At 36.5% G+C, this 23,424-nt stretch overlaps 2 protein-coding genes across 5 annotated transcripts in view; both read left to right on the top strand.

Annotated features, from left to right (window-relative positions):
* mlc1 (modulator of VRAC current 1) overlaps positions 1-15,210 on the top strand; it is a 17,090-nt gene extending 1,880 nt beyond the window's left edge. Inside the window, exons 3-14 of one of the 2 annotated variants that reach the window (XM_058750659.1) lie at positions 5,952-6,196; positions 7,195-7,284; positions 7,376-7,429; positions 7,637-7,738; positions 8,021-8,122; positions 8,761-8,829; positions 8,927-9,043; positions 9,135-9,191; positions 9,371-9,493; positions 10,433-10,576; positions 10,878-11,007; positions 15,160-15,210. In XM_058750659.1, coding sequence (XP_058606642.1) covers positions 5,952-6,196; positions 7,195-7,284; positions 7,376-7,429; positions 7,637-7,738; positions 8,021-8,122; positions 8,761-8,829; positions 8,927-9,043; positions 9,135-9,191; positions 9,371-9,493; positions 10,433-10,576; positions 10,878-10,958 — 1,184 coding nt within the window. In that variant the 3' untranslated portion in view covers positions 10,959-11,007; positions 15,160-15,210. Of the gene's footprint in view, positions 1-5,951; positions 6,197-7,194; positions 7,285-7,375; positions 7,430-7,636; positions 7,739-8,020; positions 8,123-8,760; positions 8,830-8,926; positions 9,044-9,134; positions 9,192-9,370; positions 9,494-10,432; positions 10,577-10,877; positions 12,025-15,159 lie in introns of those variants that run through there. The other variant, XM_058750658.1, reaches the window with a different exon arrangement.
* panx2 (pannexin 2) lies at positions 13,019-23,424 on the top strand. 3 transcript variants are annotated; one of them, XM_058750656.1, is made up of 7 exons: positions 13,019-13,328; positions 13,455-13,491; positions 15,160-15,498; positions 17,861-18,975; positions 19,063-19,201; positions 19,293-19,487; positions 21,118-23,424. In XM_058750656.1, the coding sequence occupies exons 3-7, from the start codon at positions 15,270-15,272 to the stop codon at positions 21,408-21,410; spliced, it is 1,971 nt and encodes a 656-aa protein (XP_058606639.1). In that variant the 5' UTR covers positions 13,019-13,328; positions 13,455-13,491; positions 15,160-15,269; the 3' UTR covers positions 21,411-23,424. The 3 variants fall into 3 exon arrangements, with proteins under 3 accessions (XP_058606639.1, XP_058606637.1, XP_058606638.1); XM_058750654.1 differs by having other exon boundaries at positions 14,935-15,498; XM_058750655.1 differs by having other exon boundaries at positions 13,436-13,491; positions 14,935-15,498.

Raw genomic sequence — 23,424 nt, 5'->3', positions numbered from 1 at the left:
ACAAACCATACATCAATTTCAGATGATTTATAAATCTCAATTTCGAAAAATTTACACTTAAGACTGGTTTTGTGGTCCAGGGTCACATATATTCTTGATGCACTGAAATTTGATAATTTTTGTTATCAATTTCAATATCACAACTGATAATACTAGTCTAAGTAAACATAAGCTTACTGAAGAAGACAAGTAAACAGTCACAAATTAGGCTACAACAGAACAAAGATCATAAGAAATCGACCTACTTGAAATACTTAAAGCACTGAATAATATTATGATGTATTAAAAAAATGTACAAATAGACTGAATGGTGTCCACTGTATTCAATATACATTCATTCTTATTTATTTTACAAAAGTGATTCAGTCAAGGACAGTGAGAGATTTTCTTTCTGATGTTTGATTTACATTATTGACACAAATGGCAACAGCAGCTATATTAGGCTACTTTAGAGGAATAGTTCACCCAAAAAATGAAAATTCTGTTGTTGTTCTAAACCTGTATGAGTTTCCTTCTGCTGTTGAATGCAAAATAATATATTTGGAACAATACTGGTAATCAGACAGTTGCTGGGCCCCATGACTTCCATAGTATGAAAAAAAAAATACTCTATTGGAGTCAATGGGGACCAGAAACCGGTTGCGATGATTCTTCAAAGTATCTTCTTTTATGTTGAGGAAAACAAAGAAATTCATAGAGGTTTAGAACAACTTGAGTTTAAGTATGACAGTATCTTCATTTTTGGGTGAACTATCCTTTTAATATCTCATCATATCCAGGATCGCAGATATAACACTACACATGCTTTATCTTTAAATATTAACGTTCATTTAAGACAAAAATAACTGTGTTTACGAGGATCCTCGCAAAGACGAGAATTTTTGACACACAGCGGTGTATTTGAACGTTTAAGCACAACAAGGAGCGAAAAGTTTATTCAGTCGCAATACGAGCAGATGCGCGCCGCGCGAAATCAGACTGAAACCGTCTTAATGCACGCATTTACCAGAATAACTTCTGCCCCACTGCTTAATGTTCATTAACAGTTTAAACCATTTGCTTTAATACCTGCTTAAAACGCGTTTAAATGATAAGTTTAGCCTACATCTTGATGCGCAAAAAGATTGATTATCTCCTAACCCTTAAATGAATAGCCTATATAGAGTTTGTTCAAACACAAAACCATTATACTGTACGTCCAGTTAATAATCAAACTAACCTAAAATCTGTGTGGACGATGACGCTTACTGTTTTTTTCTGCTCTGCGCAGAATAAAAAGTGGACTGCTGTGTGCGGTCCACTCGCTGTTCCAACAACTTCCACTACATCATTAGCTTTAGTAAAATAACCCAATAGCTGGGGATTTTACTGACTAACTTGTGTTTTTTTTTTCTGTTCTTCGTATTTTGGAGTTTTTCATTTTTTGAGCCCCACTCTCTCAGAATTGCTGACATTTTTACTTATTTCCATATTACTCCAGTCCAGAACGCAGTGAAGAGTGGCGGTGAATGGAGAAATACTGGGCAGCGACCACCTGATAGATATGTGCACATATAGTTCAAAAAAGTCAAATATAGAATAAATGCATTTGATTGGTAAACCAAATTCAGACTTTACGCTTCAATCTTAAATGGTAATGCATGGAATTTACGGAAAAGCTCAACTAAATAACAGCACTAATAAGTGGGGGGCGCAATTACGGGCCCCCTCCTTGCTCAGGCCCCGGGGCTTCAGCCCCGCCTAGCCCAATGGTGCCTTGACTGTAGGCAAGACACAATTTTCTTGGTACTCCTCACCAGGGCATCGCCACACATGCTGGACACCATCTGAGCCAAACAAGTTTATCTTAGACTCATCAGACCACAGGACATGGTTCCAGTAATTCATGCTCTTGGGCAGGTTGTCTTCAGCAAACTGTGGGCTTTCTTGTGAGCCAGCTTCAGAAGAGGCTTCCTTCTGGGACGACGGCCATGCAAACCGATTTGTTGCAGTGTGCGGCGTATGGTCTGAGCACTGACAAGCTGACCTTCCACTTCTGCAACCTCTAAAGCAATGCTGGCAGCACTCATGCGTCTGTTTTTTGAAGCCAGCTTCTGCACCTGACGCACAGCACAAAGACCTAACTTCTTTGATTGACCCTTGCGAGGCCTGTTCCGAGTGGAACCCGTCTTAGAAAGCCTCTGTACGACACTGGCCACTGTACTGTAACTCAGTTCCAGGGTGTTACCGAACTTCTTATAGCCTCGGCCATCTTTGTGGAGAGCAACAATTCTAATTCTCAAATCCTCAGAGTTATTTGCCATATTGAACATCCAGAGGTCAGTATGAGAGAATTGTACTCAAAGCACCAACTTATTACTGCTCTAAAACAAGATACACAAATTTGTATGGTCCTGCCAAGCAGACAAAAACATGAACATGATGAATAGGACACGTGGCTTTGCATGGTTAAACAATGTATAGCTGTTATCACTTAGAGTGTACTCACTTTTGTTGCCAGCTATTTTGACAATAATGGCTGTATGTTGAGTTATTTTCAAAGGACAGTAAATCTATACTGCTATACAAGCTGCACAGTGACTACTCTAAAATATATCCAAGTTTCATTTCTATAGTATTGTCCCTTGGGAAGATGATTGTTAAAATGTTAGGGGTGTACTCACTTTTGCGAGATACTGTATGTTTCAGGATAGCCAGAAGAACTAGTTTGACAGGACCACTGGGCATTTATGGTGTGTGATCTTTCCCATCAGTACCCTATAAAGAGATTTTCTTCATGATTTAGGTGAAAATAAAAAGAAACATTTAAGTTTTTCTTTGCTACAGCTCACAAACTTTAGACTTTTTCTCTTTGCCTCATAAACCCCTAAAATGACTATTGAAAGGCAGCTGAGTTATAGTGAATTAATAATGCATCTGCAGGGATTTCAGTGGCTTGGCATGCCTCGAGTGTGTGTACGTGTCCACATGAGCGTGTGATCTTTGTGTGGAGCATATTCAGAGGGCAGTGAAGTGTGGTGGCCAGCCAGTGGAAGGGGGCTGTTTAAAAGGTATCCATGGATACCGCTGTTCAAGGACACTTTTGAACAATAGCATTGATGTGGACGAATACGGCCGTGAGCATTTTTACACATACACTCACTCGCCTCTTTTATTTATCTCTTTTGTACCTATAGGCCAAAATATGGTAATCCACACAGCTGCATTTATGATTCTGATAGGAAATAGATTGGATTCAGTCACTTCAAAGATGTGTGTGATAAAGTGCTTGAATCTTCTGAAATGTGCTAGGATTAAAGACCCTGTTTATGAACCCACTAGTTACAAACTTCAGAAGCCCTGCGGGATGTCCCAAATCTCTGGTTTGTTTTTTCCACCCCAGTAAAACGGAGGCCCAGGTGGGAGGAGTCAAGAGCGAAGTGCAGGACTGCGCAGCTTTGAACTTGTTATGCAACCAGAACTGTGTGTGTATCTTGTTTGTTGACATATACGCTATCAGTTTAAAACTTTTTGATAGTTTTGATAGTTGAATAAGTCTCTTACGCTTATCAAAGCTTCATTTATTTGATAACAAGTACACTAAATACAGTAATAATGTGAGATATTATTACAATTTCTATTTTAATACATTTTAAAATGACTTTATTCTTGTGATGCCAAAGCTGAATTTTCAGCAGTCATTACTTCAGTCTTCAGTGTAACATGATTTTTCAGAAATCATTCTAATATGCTGATTTGGTAACATTTATTATTATTATCAATGCTGAAAACAGTTTTACTGCTTAATATTTCTGTGTAAACTGTAATACACTACTATTCAAATGTTTTGGGTAAGTGTGATTAATACTTTTATTCAGCATTTTGAATAAAAGTTTTGAATTGATCAAAAAAAAAGTTTTCTGTTTCAAATAAATGCTGTTCTTTTGAAATGTCTGTTTCATCAAATAATCCTGAAAAATGTATCATGGTTTTTACAAAAACATTAAGCAGCATAACTGTTTTCAGCATTGATAATAATATTAAGACATTTTTGTGAGTACCAAATCAGCATATTAGAATGATTTGTTGAATCGTGTTACACTGAAGACAAAAGCTGCTGAAAATTCAGCTTTGCCAACACAGAAATAAATTTAATTTGAAAATATCTTAAAAATAAAAACAGTTATTTTAGATTGTAATAATATTTCACAATATTACTTATTTCTGAAAATAAATGCAGCCTTGCTGAGCATAAGAAACTTCTTTCAAAAACACACACACACACACACACACACACACACAAAAATTCTTAATTATTCCAAACTTTGGTTGGAATGTAATCACATGCATGAAGAAAAGAAACATTTGTGGGTGCCTGTTTATATGTACATGGGAAAACTCATTCTAGGTTGCGTGCATTCTTTGTGTGTGTGTTTTGTGTGTGTATGGCAGCGAGGGGGTGTTGATTTATGTGTGAGTTCTCTCATTGAGTTGAACAGAGCAGTAAGAGGCTCTGGTCTCAGCAGCCCCTGATCTGAGCCCCATCTCTCCGCTCCATTTGCATTCACTGGCTAAAACTGGCTGGCAGGGCAACACTCTCAACTTTCTGTTCCAGGCTTTGAAGCGTTCCAAAAGTTTTTTATTGACTTGGAGTGGAGGGGACAGAGAGAGAGAGAGAGAGAGCAGAGGAACAAGAGGAAGAAGCCAAAGATAAAGTACAACTAAAACCTTAGACTTCCTCAGGAACAGGGGAACAGGTGGGCCAAGCTGAAATAAACGGTGTCTCGAAGCTGGAGGCAGGTGAGTGGGAAGCAGAGATTAAGATAAAGAGGGCTGGAGAGATAAGATGAATGAACAGAGGAAAGGAAGTGAGGCTCAGAATGAAGTTGAGGAGAAGAGGTTGAGGGAGGGGTTGGTGTGTTTCAAACTTTTTTATGAATCATTGCCTTCATGCATTATCCCCGCACTGCATCCTCTTTATTGCTGTGTTCCCGTGGCTGTTTACGTAATACAGTGAAAGTGCTTTATATTCATTGTGCGTGTGGGTTTTCAAGAGGGAGCAGTTTGATTGCGCTTTATTTCTTTATTGTTGACCAAAAATATACTTTTTTCCCCATGGAAACTGAGATATTAGTAGTTATTAGTGAAATGTAGCACTGGGAGCTCATAGGTCTTGTATGATGATTTTATCAGTGCAAAGAAGAAAATGGTGTTTTTAGCACACTTTCGTGTTCTTTAAGCACCTTCAAGACCCTGCTCTTTCTAAATTGTAAAAAACAAAAAGGCATTTTTCAAAAGCTTGAGTGTAAAACACAGCAGCAGGTTGTGGTTATGTCACTGTAAAGCCATTGTTTTATGGTCCATATGTTTTCTCAGCTGTGCCTAAATAAGGACATTTTTATGTAAATGTATTAAATGAAGCAAGACACTAAATGTAAATCTTCAGTCTGGCACTTTTTATGTTAGCAAAATATTGGGGAGAGTGTAAACATGTTGTTATCATTAATTCGTTTTAGTAAAACTGTTAAGACTATGTATGATATTAAAATTTCTGACCGATACTGTTAAGCACAACACAATATACTGTATAAAAAATTTGCTACTTAACAGTGCTAAATTATTAACATATTTTAACACTGTTAGATTTACAGTGATGCATTTGGCAGGTGCTTTTATCCAAGCATTCAAAGTACATTTTATCAGTTCATGCATTCCCTGGAAATACAAAAAGATATGTTTATGATTGAATGACCTTCAAATGCTCTGAAAAAAGTAACAGGCATAATGTGTTGCATTCCATTTACAGGCCTTGGGGAACTGAGGTAAGTTTAAGTATCATTAAAAGGATCATATGGCAATCTATCAATAGCGCATAAGCCATATTCTTTACCTCCTTCTCTAAATGTTTGCATTCGGTGCATTTTTTTTCTCACCTAGTCAATATATGTGATTTATATGGATCGGATCTCTAGGGGTCATGGATATCAGGATGCAACGAGAGGAGGCATCAGCTCAGGAAGTGTTCAGCTATGCCCAGATGTCCACCCTGGAGCGAAACAGTGGGGTAGGAACGCTGAGTCGGCATCTGGAGCGGGAGAGGTTGGAGAGAGACAGCTACACGGTGGATGTCAGGGCCAGTGACCTGCAGTTGGATCAGCCTGGGCCATTACATCCCTGCTTTAGCTACAGAGTCTGGCTTTACAGCGTCGTTATAGGGGTAAGAGCTTTGGCTCAGCAGATTTTCACTCCTGTAGCTAAGAGATTTAAAAGACTAGTTCAGCCAAAAATGAAAATTTGCTAAAAATGTACTCACTCTCAGGCCATCCAAGATGTAGAGGAGTTTGTTTCTTTATCAGAACAGGTTTAGTTAAATTTAGCATTGCATTATTTGCTCACCAATGGATCCTCTGCAGTGAATGGGTTCCGTCATAATGAGAGTTCAAACAGTTGATAAAAACATCATAATAATCACAAGTATTCCACATGACTGCAGTCCATCAATTAATGTCTTGTGATGTGTAAAGCTGCATGTTTGTAAGAAACAAATGCATGTTTTTAACTTCAAACGGTTGCTTATGGCTAAAATCCTAAGAGTCCTTTGTCTATAATATTGAAAATCAGCAGAGAAATATGCACAGATCAAGCACATTTATGAGTGAAAACAGTCCAAAACAGTCCATTTTGATGTGAGAGTACAACAGGAGATTAACTTTTTCACTGGAGGAAGTGTTATTATGGATTGGTATTTCGGCCAGAAGCGACAGTTTCAAGTTAAGTTCAAGTTAGTGTCGCAAATTAGCTTTGGCTACAAGCACTATGGTACATGCATGGGATGACTGTTATTTCAGTTTCATCTATGTTTATTGTATCTGTCCCTAACAAATAAAACATTAAATAAAAAACACCACCTTAATTTATTTGCTTATTTGTTTCTTGCATGCAGCTTTTTACTTCATAAAACGTTAATTGATGGATTACTTGTGGATTATTTTGATGTTCTGATCTCTCATTCTGACGGCACCCATTCACTCCAGAGGATCCATTGGTGAGCAAGAGATGTAATGCTACATTTGTCAAAATCTGTTCTGATGAAGAAATTAATCTACATCTTGGATGGCCTGAGGGGTGAGTCAGTTTTCATTTTTGAGTCAAATATTCATTCAACACACTGATTTTCTGTGGGTCTGAGTGTGTTCATCTGTATTTGACCCCCAGAGCAGCTTGCTGATAGCATCAACTTTCTCCCTCTACATGGGTAACGTGTTTCCAGGTGCAATGGATTACCTGCGTTGTACTGCTGGATCGGTGAGTGTTTGTCCTGAAGGACTCATATGCTCATGGATGAGGCCACTGGTCAGTTTCACACTCATATATATGTTTTGCTTCTGGTTTGTAGAGTATACCAGCTGCAGTGGTGAGCTTCGCTATTGCCAAGAACAGACAAGTTGCAGTAAGTGAAAGGATATTTTTCAATAAATACAGAGAAATCAACTGTGTCTAGCAGTTCAATCATGGAGAGTATCTAACTAAAACTGGTGGTGCTTAACTATAGCTCAGTGGCTCAACTGTTTTCAAATAAACTAGCTTTTAAAAAGCTAAAGTAAAAAAAGTAAAAAGCTACTTTTTTACAAATACATAACCTACATTATGTTTACAGGTTTCAGACTTTCAAATGGTCTATGTGTCATCCTTTGCTGTGACAACGACGTGTCTGGTGTGGTTCGGATGTAAACTCGCCATTAGTCCCTCAGCCATCAATGTGAGAACATCACAACTCTAATACCCTAAAATGTTTGTCAGTGGTCCTAAAAATGTCCTTCATATAGTAACATCAAAATTAAATAGTCTAGTCTAGTGTATTATATAATATGACAATAGAAAAGCATATAATATTTGAAAGTATCTGATTTATCTAATTTGGTCATTTCTAAGTAAATACACTGCATGCTTACACTTGTTACAATGCTCGGACACTAAGCTATAATGTGCATGTAAAACATTTATACTATTAAAACAGTTACTCCTGTCTGTCACCTTAAAGATTAACTTTAACCTGCTCCTGCTTATTGTGCTGGAAGTGCTCACGGCCAGTACTGTTATCCTGTCAGCACGCTCAGTGGACGACTGCTGCAGTCATGCAAAGGTGTGTGTGTGAGAGAATATCTAACGTACCATTTATGTGTGTAGACTGCTTGCAATATTACAATTGTTTTGGCATGTGTTCACACAAATTGTGTAATCAATCAGGAAATAAATATATATTTTAACAAATAATTGTCTTAGATCTTTCATAATGAATTTTGAGTGTTTGGTGGAAATTGAGATTTGTCATTTAATTTGTACATTTTTGCCTGTATTATCTTGCCGTTTTTTAACAAGTGACTCTGCATGAGACATGTAGTAAAATGAAATTTAAAAAATCTTAATAATGCAAAATATGCTTGTCAATTTTTATAGCTTTAATTTATTATTTTCATTTTAATTTCAATAATTTCAGTACATACATTTATTTAATTCAGTTAGCTGCCTAGGACAAATTCTAATTGTAATTTTTAGTTTTCTATCTATTTATATTTTAGTTTATTTCAAATTTATTTCAATTTGCAAAATCCTTTTATGCTGAGTCCCAGCCAGGAGGATTTTATCACCGTGTGATATATCTATGACTAAATGTATTTGTCTCTAGCTTATATGATTTACATTTTATATGCTTTCCCCTGTGCTCATGTCTCTCTGCTCTTTTTCTCTTCCTCATTGCTATCATCCATCTCATTCCTCTAGCCAGTGTCTGATGGCCCTGTGGTTGTGACCCCAGCTTCGTTCCCCTCTCGTCTTCTCAAGGCTTACGCCGTGAGTTGCCTACAAATGAGATTGTGTGTATGTGTGTGTATGCACTGTATATCAGCACAATTTTCAATGTAGCTGTACCGCTCTTTCTCTGGTGCAGGTAATTGAGGTTATAGTGGGCATCTCCGCTGTATTTGGAGGAATTATTGCTCTGAATTTGGGTGCTCTCCTCCCAGAGCCATATCTTTCTGTCACTTTCTTCTGGATTCTGGTAGCTGTGAGTTCAGTTTATTATATCGGTCCAATTCAGATTGCAAGTTATTCAGAGTGATTAACTATCATTGTTTGTGTGTGTTATTTCTCTGCAGTGTTTCCCCAGTGCCATTGCCAGCCATGTGGTGGCAGAATATCCCAGCAAGAGTCTGGTGAGTCACCATCAGGGTCTCTCCAGCAATAAAGTAGTGCAATCGAACATCCCTAGAGCACATTCAGCATTCTCATTCATTTAGCTGTCTGCCTGCCTTCTCTACAGAGTGATTCTCTCTAAAAACTGTCTCTCGCCTTTTTTTCTCTTTCTTTCCGCCTCTCGATTCTACTGCTGTAGGTGGAAATGCTGATTGCTATAAGTAGTGTGACCTCACCACTGCTTTTCTCAGCTTCTGGATTTTTGTCCAACAGCGTGATTAATTTTATTGAGATCTTTCTGCATGAAGTGCCATTAGCAAAGGTGAGTCGTTTCTGTGCACCACACCACACTAATCAAATCAAATTAGTTCCAATATGTCAGATTTTGACCTTTTTTGACCCCTTAAAGGGATCGCACACCCAAAAATGAGAATTTTCTCATCCTCATGCGGTGTTGTTATTGTTAACCAAAACTAAAACTATTAAAAAACACTTTCAGACATTTACATAAAGCTGAACTAAAATATTAATAGTAATGAAAAACTTAAACTTAAAAAACTGAAACGAAAAGTTAGATATTGAAGCTTAAATTAAATGTTAGAAATTGAAATATTTGATAAATATGTTGAAGTACAGAAATTAGGCCTACTGAAATAAAAACTAATTCAAGCTATATAGAAAAAAAAAAACAGAAAAAAAAGTTAATTCAAAATATTAATAAATACAATAATAGCATATAAAACTATACTGAGCTGAATAATGACTATATTGTCTTTTTGGATCTGCTTTGCAGCTGAAATTGTATTTGTTTCATAATTAAAGCTATTGTATGGTTTCATAATATTGTTTTATCTTTTTTGTAGTCATTGTGAGGTGCATGAATTGAATTTGTGTTGAGTTTTTAATTAGCTTTTTTTTTCAAAGTTTTAGTAATGTTGGTACGTGCTTGTCATTTTTATTTTTTAAATAATTCTATTTAGCCTTAATTTATTTTAGCAATTTTAATACTTTATAGTACTTTATTTTAGTTAGTTGCCAAGGCAACATTTCTAATTTTCATTACATTTTTTATTAATTTTAATTTTTTAGTTAACAATTGCAACACTACTGAATCACTTCCAAAAGAACAAAAATAACTTCATACATGTTTTGAACGACATTTTTCATTTTTAGGTGAACTATCCCCACATTTGTACCTTTTAACCCATCTTGAAGGATGTTCAAAACGTATTAATTTTGTGAATGTATGTTGTGCGTGCAGCAGTCGTATGACATACTGCTGCTTGTCCTGATGGGGCTGCTGCTGGTGCAGGCGGTATTAACATTAGCCACCATAGTAAAGTGTGCTTCCTACAAGAGCCAGCTGCGCACTGAATGGGACACACTACACAAAAAACACTCTGAGGTAAAAACACAAGCCTACACCCTATGAAATGACTGACAAGTCAATTTAAGAGTACAGAAAGTGTGTTGTACTGTGTTTTGTATGACTGTGCACAAGATGTTAGCCATGAGAGACTAATAAATAAAAAAACTGTACTGTACAGTGCCAAATGTAGCATGAAAGACAGTCACAGTGGAATGGCAGTTATTCCGCCTCTGTGATTTCATCACAACGCACATGGAGGATGTTGGGATTAGCAAAGGAAGACCTCACGGTGACTATTGGGTCTTTTCGTTTCTACCATCTCATTCTTTTCTTACAGCAACAAACGTTAAATGGCACACTAAGGGATTTTGACAGAGAGAAGGCATGGAAAGCAGTGGTGGTCCAAATGGCCCAGTGACCAAAGATACAGCCATCAGAAGGAAAAAACAGAGAGAAAGAAAGTGAAGGTACAAATAAGGAGTATGATAATGTCAGTTGGAAAAGAATCATTATGAAACTTCTGTCATAGTTGTCAGCTGACCTGTCATATTAATGAACAGTACACTACCGTTCAAAATTTTGGGGCTAAGATATACATATATATATATATATATATATATATATATATATTTTTTTTTTTTTTTTTTTAAAGAAAATAATACTGTTATTTAGCAAAGATGCACGAAATTGATCAAAAGTGAAACAAAGACTTTCAATATATTATACAAAAAATATTAAGCAGCACAACTGTTTGCAACATTGATAATAATAAGAAATGTTTCTTGAGCAGCAAATCAGAATATTAGAATGATTTCTGAAGGATCACGTGACACTGAAGACTGGACTAATGATGCTGAAAATTCAACTTTGTCAGCACAGGAATAAATTACATTTTAAAATATATTAAAATACAAAACTGTTATTTTAAACTGTAATAACATTTCATAATATTGCTGTTTTTACTCAAATAGATGCAGCTTTGCTGAGAATGAGAGTTCTTTCAAATATATTTTTAAGTCATACCGACCCCAGACTTTTGAACGTTAGAGTGTATGTCTGTCAAAGATATTACTGAATGACAATTTAGTAATAAAACGTACCAACAAGTCAAAATGTGTGGTTGGCTTTGAAAGTCTTTTGTAAAGATCCTTAAACTTGTGTCACAATCATGAATATAGCCTACCATACTAGTTGAAATTAGAATCATATGTGATGAGCGAATGGCTGAGCAAATTTATATGCAAATAAATGTTGAACACACCATGCATGTACAATCTACAGCACTTGTAATGCATTATCTAGAAAACCCACATGTCAGAAGCTGGAAGAGTAGGGGACCTAATATATGATGCTTTCAATAATTCTAACACACTTTAATGGACCATATTACTGTTCAGTGCCTTGCTGCATGCAACCATTTTTACGTTGTTAGATTTTATTTTTGTATAAATATATGCATCTTGTGATGTTATTGTAGATCAATAAAATTTTAAAGATCATTGATGTGAAATGTGAATTACTTATTCCAGAAAGTGATCCAACAGCTCAGTATGTTTGCTCATGTTTTAGACCAAGTGCAGTCTATGCCTTACATACATTAAATACAGCAATATATGTATATATGAAGAATTCAGATGCAAAAGCCTCTAAGTGCCTTTTGAAGTGTTCTTCTAAAATGAGCATTTTTATCAGGCTTCTATCTGTAGGTTCAGTAATTTCACTTCAGCGGCGATGAATAGGTTATTTTCCATTAAAGTGAAATAACTGAACATAAACGTAGGAGCCTGAGAAAAATACTAATTTTATAAGAAAATTTCAGACGCCACTTTTTGCATCTGACCTCTTCATATGTATGTGTATGTACAGTATGAAATATATGTACATTGAATCTTCTAGATGAACACAGTTAAAGGGATAGTTCATCCAATAATGAAAATTCTGTCATCATTTATTCACCTTCAAGAAGATATTTTGGTGACTTTAAATTGTATGGACAGTGATAGTGAGTAAATGATGACAGAATTTTCATTTTTTGGGTGAATTCATTAATTAATTAATTAGCACATAAGCTGTATATTTTGCTAAAATAAAAAGTAGCCTATAATATGACAAAAAAAGCTACTGCACTGTAACCTAAACATCTTTACAGATTTCAGTCACCCTGTAGTAACATTAAAAAATATACATAAGATAAACAGAACAGAATTGAATAGAATCTTGTGCAAGAAATACTGTATTTTTAATGCACAACAACATACAGCACAATGCAAAACAAAACCGATTATACAGTAAATAAAGGACAGCAGTAGACCACACGGGGGGAAAGTTTAATCTAATACATATCTTTATGATTTCATAATGTAGCCTTTTAGTTATTAAGCCAAATGTATCGCTTGCGTTTCCACACAAGCACGCTAGCAATATATTATAACGTCTCGTGTAAGGCAAACAAGCAACGACTATATATCTCCTTGAAGGTCTGTGTGGAGATGATGGTGTAAACCGGAGAAGTGTGTGAGGTTTGTCAGGGGAGGGTGAGAGGGATGGCGAGAGGCGGAACAAACCGGTGTGTGTGCCCGGATACACGCTGAAACGGCTCGCCCGCACTGCAGATTAACTCTTCAGACGCCGGGGATGCTCAACACTAAAGCACAAGTCACAACATCCGCGTCCTTTGTTTTTTGGGGGGATCTGTTGGACGATGTGAGGAGATCCTTCCTGGTGTTGATGATTTGAGCACAGGATTCAGGCTCTGCGTGTTCCTCAGAATAATCGAGTAATCTGACAGGTATGTGACATCATGAAGATGAGAGTCAATGCAACCCAGTCCTCTCCGTCTCTCTTTCACTCATGCCGTATATTGTATCATATATTTGATCATATCTATGTCTTAAGCCGCTATGTGTCATCCTAGCCAGATGATCCCGTGATGGACAGCTCCTCGACTGAGCGTAAGTGATATGCACCGCATGACCTTAATGCTCCTAAACATTCACTGTCAGAATGTCAATATGTCGGACACTGTCGTTACAGCATCGTCGATAAAGCTAGATTACATCTAAGAATGTTTTGTGTTAAAAGATACTACTGCATGCGGTTACATTAAGTTTGCATGACACATTTCTAATCACTGTCAACTTGTTTGAGAGTTTTATGAAACCTGCTGTGAAAGGAGTTTTCCAGTCTCTTTTCTAGTGAGGATCTAAACTGTCTCTAATTAGGCCAAAGTGACAAATACAAGTTAACCCTATGCCTAACATAAGCAATTTTTATTAGAATAGTTTTTTATATCAGCACATATTGTATTCGAGATTGGCAACACCAATTGTAATAATTTAAGAGTGAAAAATTGAAAACATATCAGTCAACCACAAATGGTAACATGTAACATATGAATGATACTCAACCAGTCTAGGTGCATGGTTACAGATTTTTCAACAAAATTGAAAAAAAGAAAAGAAAAAGAAAATATAAAACTTTTTTTTTTTTTAAACTTAAATGCAGATGGAGTCAACTAGATTTGGCCAATGAAATATTTAGATATTTAACCCTGCATTTATGTTACAGGTTGTGTATATAAATGATATATATATATATATATATATATATATATAATATCTAAATATGTATTATTTATTTTAAAAAATCCAAACATATTTAGATATTTAAATAGATTTTTGCATTTATTAAATATGTTAATAAAAACCTATATTAATATATTTTTTAAACCAAGTCAATCACAAACACCCCAAATTTTTATGTCAGAACAATTCATTACCCACTATGGCACAGCTCTTTCGATAAAGACATTGTTTAGTGTACATTAAAGATTAACATAAAACATCAATAGTGCATTCAGTTGAAAAACTGATATACTTCATCACAAAAATAAAGTTAACTTACAAACGTGGGGTTCCTGCCATTTTTGTTCTTTCCATTTGTTAGAAAGCTGCTCCTTATTGATTTCTTGATCTCAAAGCGAGATATATTGATTTTCAAAATGTACGATAGCTATTTTCTTGTCTGTGTTTTATACCATGGGCAAAGACGCTCTGCAACATATCAAGCTTCCATGTAGTTCAGAAATAATGCCGTAAAACTTTCTAATGAGTTAAAGAACAACAGTGTACTGTACCATCTTTGCGCTCTAATCTGGACTGTCTTGAATGATTAAGCCTCTAATAGGCTGTCATTGTGTTTTTTGTCCTTGTCACTAGTACACGCTCTCAAAGGACTCTGCAGATAGGCACACTCAACTGGTTACTGAATTAAAGGAACCTGCACTTTCATAGAGCCTGAACATGCAGAATCAAATGCAGTTTACTTTCACAGATTACAGTAGCTTTACTTTTTCTTGATAATCTGTATATGTTAACTCTCTTGTTCATTTACAGGTTTTTGCAGAAGTGGAATAGATATGATGAGAAATTCATCCCAGCTGTCAATATAAGCAACAAATCAACTCTGATTTTCCTCTCTTCAGTCTACCTCTGACAAGATCAGCCATCAATAACCCATCAACTCAGGCTGACCACAAAGCTTCCTTTGTGACTCTTAGAAGATCCACTTCCATCCTTCAAGTCAACACCTCTTACATATAACTCATTATATTGTTGCAGGGAAAGGCCCTCAGCCAATCCAGTGGCTGACGGGTTGGGAGAAGGAGGAGGAGCTTCAAGTCCCATCAGGAGTGTTGTGAGGTTAGTGGCGAGCGGGCTGCTGGTGCCGAATGCAGAACATCTTCGAGCAGAACTTGGACATGGCCACGGCTCTGCTTGCGGGTGAGAAGCTGAAGGAGTTGATCCTGCCGGGTTCCACACAGGATGAGAAGGGCGGTGTGCTGGCGGGTCTCATGGTGCAGCTCAAATTAGAGTTGCCCTTTGACCGGGTCGTCACAATAGGAACTGTCATCATCCCTATACTGCTGGTCACATTAGTTTTCACAAGGAACTTTGCAGGTTAGTGGCGTTATGCAGCATTAACTGGACAAATGAACACCTTACGGTTTGCAGTGAGAAAGAGTTTTGAATGCTATTTATTTTTCATAAGAGGTGATGATTTCAGAGGACGTGAGGAACAGGAGAGCCCAACTTTATGCAAATGAGCAGCAACATGGTGATAGTAACCAAAAATCTGAGTAAAATATTCAGTCACTTGACTTTCTTATGCACATCTAGGGATTTATTTGGTACGTGCATTTCCATTAATTTGTGTACTTCTTACCAATTAAAAACATTATCTACCTCAGATAGATTAGGATTATAGTTAACTAAAACTAAAATTTAAACTAATACTAAAACCATAAACAATTCAATAAAACTGAATTAAAAAAATAAAGAACACTTATACCTATAATATTTCAGCAACATTTCTCATTTTCATTTTGTTTTATTTGATGCTAAAATGGTACTAAAATAACTAAAACTAGAACTGACATAAAAATGGATAAAAACAATTAATAAAAATGACAAAATACACAACACAAATGACTAAAACTTAAACTAAAATTAAAATGAAAACAGAAAATATAAAAAATAAAAACTAATCTCACTTACTTATACTAGAATAACACTGGCCTAAATGTTTTAATATGCATATTCACATTTTATGATCTCATCATCTTGATTTTTCCATTTAGTATTTTTTCATGCAAAATTCTAAACTTTTTATAAAAATGTGTGGATGTAAACATGCTTGGAGAAAACACCCTTTACACATATGAAAAACTGATGACATGGCATACAGTTTTAAATCAGAAATATTACACAACATGAATGGCACTACTGATAGAGTGCCAGGTTTAAGTTTTATTAAGTTGAGCCATTATTAACCGCTCTATGGGACTTTCTATATTCCTGCTGTCCACTGCTATCCAGCAAAAGAGTGGTTAATTGATATTTGCTAGAGAGATTGTGGGGTGATTAAGTAAGAAAAGAGAGAGAGAGAGAGAGAGAGAGGTTGTGGTGGTAGGAGGGGGTTTACTCTAAACGCTGAGTCAGTCTTACTGCATAGCAGCACCAACTGGCTGTGACTGAACATTGAGAACCCTGCTGGGCAGAAACATGCAGTATAGCTTAAATCTGAATGGACTGTTGGAGATATACTAACATTTATGCTTACAAAGGTTGTAGTTGGAACTCCTTTGAAACTGCTGCTAAATTGCCTTTCCATATGATTTGGAGGGCTAATACACTGCATTATTTTTTCTATAATAGGAATACTTCTTATATATCAGGAATCAGGATTAGTGAAAGCCAAGCCTTCATCGTTGTGTTGGCTGAGGCTGTTTAGCATAAATTACAATAATAATAATTTGAATCAATCTGAAACTGAAAGAAAAAGTAGAGCCTGTATCCATAAAGATTTTACTCCCATCTAGACACACCAAATATAACATACACATATTTGCTTTATTAAACTAGAGCCTATGACCATATTATCTTTCTTAAAATGATTGATTCTGTGCAGGAGTGTAATCCACAGAGATCCAGCATAAGGTGGAGGCTTCTATAAGAGTTACAGCAGCAGCAGAATTACGTCTATCTTGGTCCAACTGGCACAGACAAATGTAGCATTTGTTTTATCTCTGATTCATCATTATTGGCCTGTTCTGCCTTATACTATGCATTAAACCCATTCCAACCTGATGACAGCTACGTTACTGGAAACAAATCCCCGCTGGGTACACCAATTACCAGATTTTTCTGGATAGAGACAGTTGTAATATCCAATGTTCATTTTTTCAGTTTTAGTTGCAGTTTTCATCTTTTGATGAGAATATCCTTAAAATCTCTCCTGTTAACATCAAGAATAATAACTATAACTATAAAAATAAGTATATTAGTGTAATTTAAGTGTTATTTTAGTATTATTTATTTACTATATTATTTTTAGCTAGCTTTTATTTTTATATTTTCAGTTTTCATTTTAATTTTAGTTAAATTGTTTGTTATTTTGTCATGTTTTTGTTATTTTTGTAAAATCAACTACTATTAATTTTTATTTCAGTTCAATTTTAGGTTTTATTAATAGTAATTATAGTAATTTTAGTGCTTCAACTTGAATTCTAGTTGTCAATGTTTAATTGTTCATCAGCTGGGAAAAAAAAAATTGCTCTGAAAGTGATTCCAACCCTATCGTTCCTTTGTGTCATTATCATTATATTTGTGGTGTGAACTTTGCCATTCTCTTATAATTATATTATTTAAACTTTATAGTTTTATGTGTCATTCTTAGTATGAACACAAATGACATCTAATTGATTGTTGTTTAGAAATCCTAAATATTTAGTGAAGTGGGATTTTTTTCCTTCTTTTTTAGAGGAGTCTATATATTGCTACACCCCACACAACTTCACACGCGACCAGGCTCTGTATGCCAGAGGCTACTGCTGGACAGAGCTTCGAGATGCAGTGCCTGGCGTCGACCCCCAGCTTCGGCCTTCCCTGCTCGAGCACAAGTTTCTGCCCTACGCTCTGCTGGCCTTTGCAGGCATCATGTACATACCTGCTCTGGGATGGGAGTTCCTGGCCTCCACTCGGCTCACCTCCGAACTCAACTTCCTCCTTCAAGAGATCGACAACTGCTACCACAGGGCAGCCGAGGGCAGAGCGCCCAAGATTGAGAAGCAGATCCAGTCCAAGGGGCCGGGGATTACGGAACGTGAGCGCCGAGAGATCATCGAGAACGCAGAGAAGGAGAAGAGCCCCGAGCAGAACCTGTTTGAGAAGTATCTTGAGCGCCGCGGGCAGAGTAACTTTCTGGCTAAGCTGTATCTGGCACGACATTTAGCCATCATCTGCCTCAGCTCAATACCCATAACGTACCTGAGCACCTACTACGCCCGTCAGAGGCAGAACGAGTTCACTTGTGCGCTTGGCGAGCCGCCGGACACTAGCAGCATCCCTGAACTGCGGCTAAATGTTAACTGCAAGCTACCAGCCGTGCAGCTCCAACGCATTATGGCCGCAGTGGACATCTCTTTGCTGTGTTCTGTGAACCTCATTATCCTTGTGAACTTGCTGCATTTGTTTGTAGTGCGTAAGTCAAATTTCGTCTTTGACAAGCTGCACAAGGTTGGCATTAAAACACGCCGTCGCTGGCAGAAGTCACAGTTTTGTGACATTAACATTCTGGCCATGTTCTGTAATGAAAACAGAGACCACATTAAGTCTCTCAACAGACTGGACTTTATCACCAACGAGAGTGACCTCATGTATGATAATGTTGTGCGGCAGCTGCTGGCAGCGTTGGCTCAATCCAACCACGACGCCACTCCAACTATGAGAGACTCTGGGATCCAGACTGTTGACCCCAGTATGGACCCCTCAGTGATTGGTGTGGGAGAATTGGGAGGAGAGCCCTTAGTAATCAAAAGACCGCGCAAGAAGATCAAGTGGATCCCCACATCTAACCCTCTGCCACAGCCTTTTAAGGTAAGATGTTCTTGTTCATATTTAGTTTGTTGAGTAGCATGCTTGGTGTTTGTCAAATGTACCTCATAGTTCTTCGTTTTTATACAGGAACCCTTAACTCTAAACAGACTGGATAACAGCATAAAAGCAGAGAAACCTAAACCAGTCCGAAGGAAGAATGTAGCAGATAGCATTATTGCTCCACTTCTGGACAGCAAGAGCACACAACATCCTCCTACTAACAAAGGTACTGGTATAGTAAAACCTGGTTTACCAAAATAGTATAGCAGATGTCATTAAAATCCTTCACTGATCATGTTCCTAATTTTATTTTTCAGCTGCAGAAACATATAATATAGAGAAGAAACACACTCTTAACCTCTCGCTGGATGTTCATCCTTTCATGCTAACCATCCAGAAAGCGAAAACAGAAACGGTCAATCCTGAGCCACCCCCTGTTGTTGAGCACTCTCTCAGTAATGTGTATATTGAGGGTCCACATACAGTTGTACATGTCTCATCTTCTCTTACTGGTATGCTTGGATTGTTTCTAGGGATGCACAATATATTTTTTGTACCATATTGGTGTTGCAGGAATGGTGTATTTTTGTAGGCCAACCTGGAATTTCCCTTGACAAAAAGCCAATAGGATTATTTAATTTTCTTTAGGATTATTGCAGAAAACAAGCTCTGTGACCAACAAAAGCTTATGATTCTTACATATTTTGTTCATTAAGGTAATCTTGACAAATGAATACAACTTTTATGAATTTTGAATTGTAAATGCAGCCACCAGAAGTAAAAAGCCAAAGTTAGGCTATAAATAAACTTAAATGTCACCAGTGTTATTAAGTGTCCTACAACTTTCAAATCTTTATTTAAAATTTAATTTAAGTTGGAAAGTTTGAATTAGAATAGTTATGGCAAGAGCATGAGTATCAACATAATGAGGCTGTAAAAGTGGACTAGTGAGTAGATGAGTTTTCCTGTTTGGTGTGATGACGTCTGGATGTCTCACACTTCTAAATGTGACCCTGGACCACAAAACCAGTCTTAAGTCGGTATATTTGTAGCAATAGCCAAAAATACATTGTATGGGTCAAAATTATTGATTTTTCTTTTATGCCAAAAATAATGTTCCATGAAGATATTTTGTAAATTTCCTGCTGTAAATATATCAAAACTTCATTTTTGATTAGTAATATGCATTGCTAAGAGCTTCATTTGGACAACTTTAAAGGTGATTTTCTCAATATTTTGATTTTTTTGCTCCCTCAGATTCCAGGGGCCGGTTGCATAAACTGTTTAGACTAGTCTTAAAAAGTTAGTCACCTAATTTTTTCTCTTCAAGACTGGTTATAACTTTTTTAACTAATTTATGAAAAGATAGATTGTTCTTATTTGTATTGGAAAAGTAAGACTGATTACCCCTTGGCAACTGATATTCGGTCAAACTAGGTGTTAAGACACATGGTGTAACATGGTGGCTAAGTTTATGCAACTGGCCAGGGTCACAAATGTCTCAGTATTCCCACTTATTAGACTTCTTGCCTTTTTCAAGACACATAAAAGCTTAAAAAAATCACAAGGTGGTATTACTGGTGTATTTTATGCCATAGAATAAAACATGAAAAAGCTAAAATAGCTTTTGTAAACCGCAGGCCTTATTTCAGGCATTCCAAAAATCACACTGACTTTGGGATAATGGAGCTGAAAGTGCAAAAATGCTTTTAAGATTAGGGTTTTAGGACTCTATTCCTGCAGTACTCAATTTCACATTCAATAGATTGCCCAATTTTCCCCTATTTTTATATTTTTCCTATTTTTACATTACCTTTACCTCATCTAATTCACCCACGTAAGCTTATTTCAAGAAAAGGTAAAAAACTAATAATTTAATAATAATACTTACATGTTCTGTTAAATCTTTAGCAAATCTTAAAGTGAATTTATCCATTTTTACTGGATAAATGTTGTGATGCATAAATTGACTTGTAGGCTAATTGATTTTAGTTTTGGTGTTTTTTATTATTATTTCTTTAGACAAAAATTTTTATTTTGTCATTAAATAAATTTTGTATTTTAATATCAGACATAAAACAATGTGTATTGGTTTATATTTGTATTACTGATCATTCTAATATCACCTTTTTGTCCCCTTAGAGAAGAAAGAGTCTCCTCCACTGTCCACCACCACTGCCTTCTCCACAGCCACCCTCTCCACAGCATCATATATGAATGGCGGATCGCCCAGCTTGCCTCCTCCAGACTTCCCGAAGGTCGAAGATCCTCTCAACCAGGGGACGGAGCCTGAGAGCCAGCCCGGGCCTTTTAGTCGAAACCCCTCACACCCGCTGCTGAGCATCCATCACACCTTGTATGAGGACGAGGAGGAGCAAAACAGAAGGGACAGACTAGCCAGACCGGGCGAGTTGATTGCTGCTGGAGAGTGTTGAAGGAAAATGCAGATAAACACCTGCACACACACTCACACACAAATGCAAAAGCACTTAGAATATGAACTGAAGCACAAAGAAATATGCTGGTTTTTAGGGTTATGTTAATGGTTATGCCATTAAGGGTGGAGCTCAGATTATTTCATTTTCAGAGATGAAGATTATGGGACATTGGTGCAGCCAATGTTTAACATATTTTATACTCTTAAAGGTTAAAAGAAATTATTTTTAGTTATGTTAAACTGGAGTTTTCAGTTACTGGTGTATTAGTAAAAACACTATTCATTTTTAATATTAAGTGCACCTTTCAAAATCATCTCCCAGCCTTACATCCACATACTCGGACGTGTGTAGTTTGAGGGGGAAAAAAATCACCCATGACCTTAGTGCTCACCTTATGGGTTAATGAATTCCTTATGACATTCCAAATGAAGGCAAGGCACATCAGAATTTTGCACAAAGCATCATTTGTTCCTGTATCATCAATTTCCACATGGTTTGGTGTTTGGTGTTTTTTTTTTTTGCAATCAGCGTCTGTTTCATATAGATGTCTTGAGGTATCCAACGCAATACATGTATTCTTAAAATATGCAACCTCATGTCTTATTGTCGCAATAATATGCACATTAGGAATGTATATACTGAGGTGTACAGAAAAAAACTGATAATATGAGAGATTTTAGAAAAAGACTGTCACATGGCGTGTTCATCCACACACCTCTGGTGCACTTATTCAATGAGACTGTATCATTCTGGGTCTTTGGGTCAAGTGCTTAAAGACATTCAACTCTGGATCATCCGTCAGAAGAAATATGGATCCTTATACCAGCTTTTTTGAACAGACAGAGTTGTGACGGAAAGATTTCAGCGGGACATTTTCAAACTAAAGAGGATTCATAAAACATGCTTTTGATACCTAAATCACCATCAACCACAGTTTGTGTGTTATTCCACCTTTGTAAATCCTAGTTAAAACCTTTGATATTCACTTATGCATTTTGTGGTGAAGTATAACAAATACCCTGCCAAAATACACTTTTATGATTGTGAGTGAATACAAGAAGCGCACATTTAGAATCCAAGAGCACCTCTAACCACAAGGCATGAGATTGATATTAGAGATAGCTGCTGCAGCTCACTGTTTTTCTAGCACATATCATGCATCCAAGTGCAATATTTTGATAATGATAGTGTGATACAGGGAACATGAATGACAGTACCATTAGAGGGGAAGGAACCACACCTGATTTTCCAGGCTTGAATTTTTTAGATGTGAATATAATTTGATGGTATCATGGGTGCTAATCTCAAACTTGAAAATCTTAATGGCATACAGTCTTTGAGCCAACATGTTAAAATGGGGTTAGACAAGGTATTTCATGGCCATGTTACCTTATTTGTTTTGTTCTTGCATTTAGGGGAAACATTGTAAATGAATATTTGTTTTGTAGCACCATTTCAATTTTTTTATTTTTTATTTATTTATTTATTTTTTTTGTCTATCACAAATGTTTGTGTTTAATGTGAGTATATTTATGGAACTGCAGCATTTCAACCGAGTAACCTGCTTAGAGAAATAAATTAATCTATGCTAAAAAGAGAAAATGTTAGATTATCACGAGTTGTATACTGCATGTTACATCATTTACGTGAGTTTGAATCACCTAGTCTTGTCAGCCCTTTATCTTTTTTAGCCTCTCTCTAATGTGTATGTTTGATGAGATATTTCTGTTATAGGTGAATCTCAGAAAAAAAGTGTATAAAGTTCACAATGTTGTAAGATGCTGTAAGCAATTTTTAATATCATGCATAAAATGCTTACTACCTCACAAAAACACTGAAACAAGTATGATGAGAAATCCCACCTGTCTCTGTAACAGTCCTATATAAGCTCTGTTAACAGATTTCAGAGGAGCAGCCATGCTTTTTGGCCAAACAGAAACACCTTGGCTATGAATACTTTTTTTTTTTTTTTTTTGCGTTTGGGCTTGCTCATTGGTTGACGGCGGCCATC

The sequence above is a fragment of the Onychostoma macrolepis genome, chromosome 18, assembly GCF_012432095.1.
Source record: "Onychostoma macrolepis isolate SWU-2019 chromosome 18, ASM1243209v1, whole genome shotgun sequence".
NCBI lineage: Eukaryota > Metazoa > Chordata > Actinopteri > Cypriniformes > Cyprinidae > Onychostoma > Onychostoma macrolepis.
Note: the sequence above shows the minus strand (reverse complement) of the source record. Positions and strands in the feature narration are given on the sequence as shown.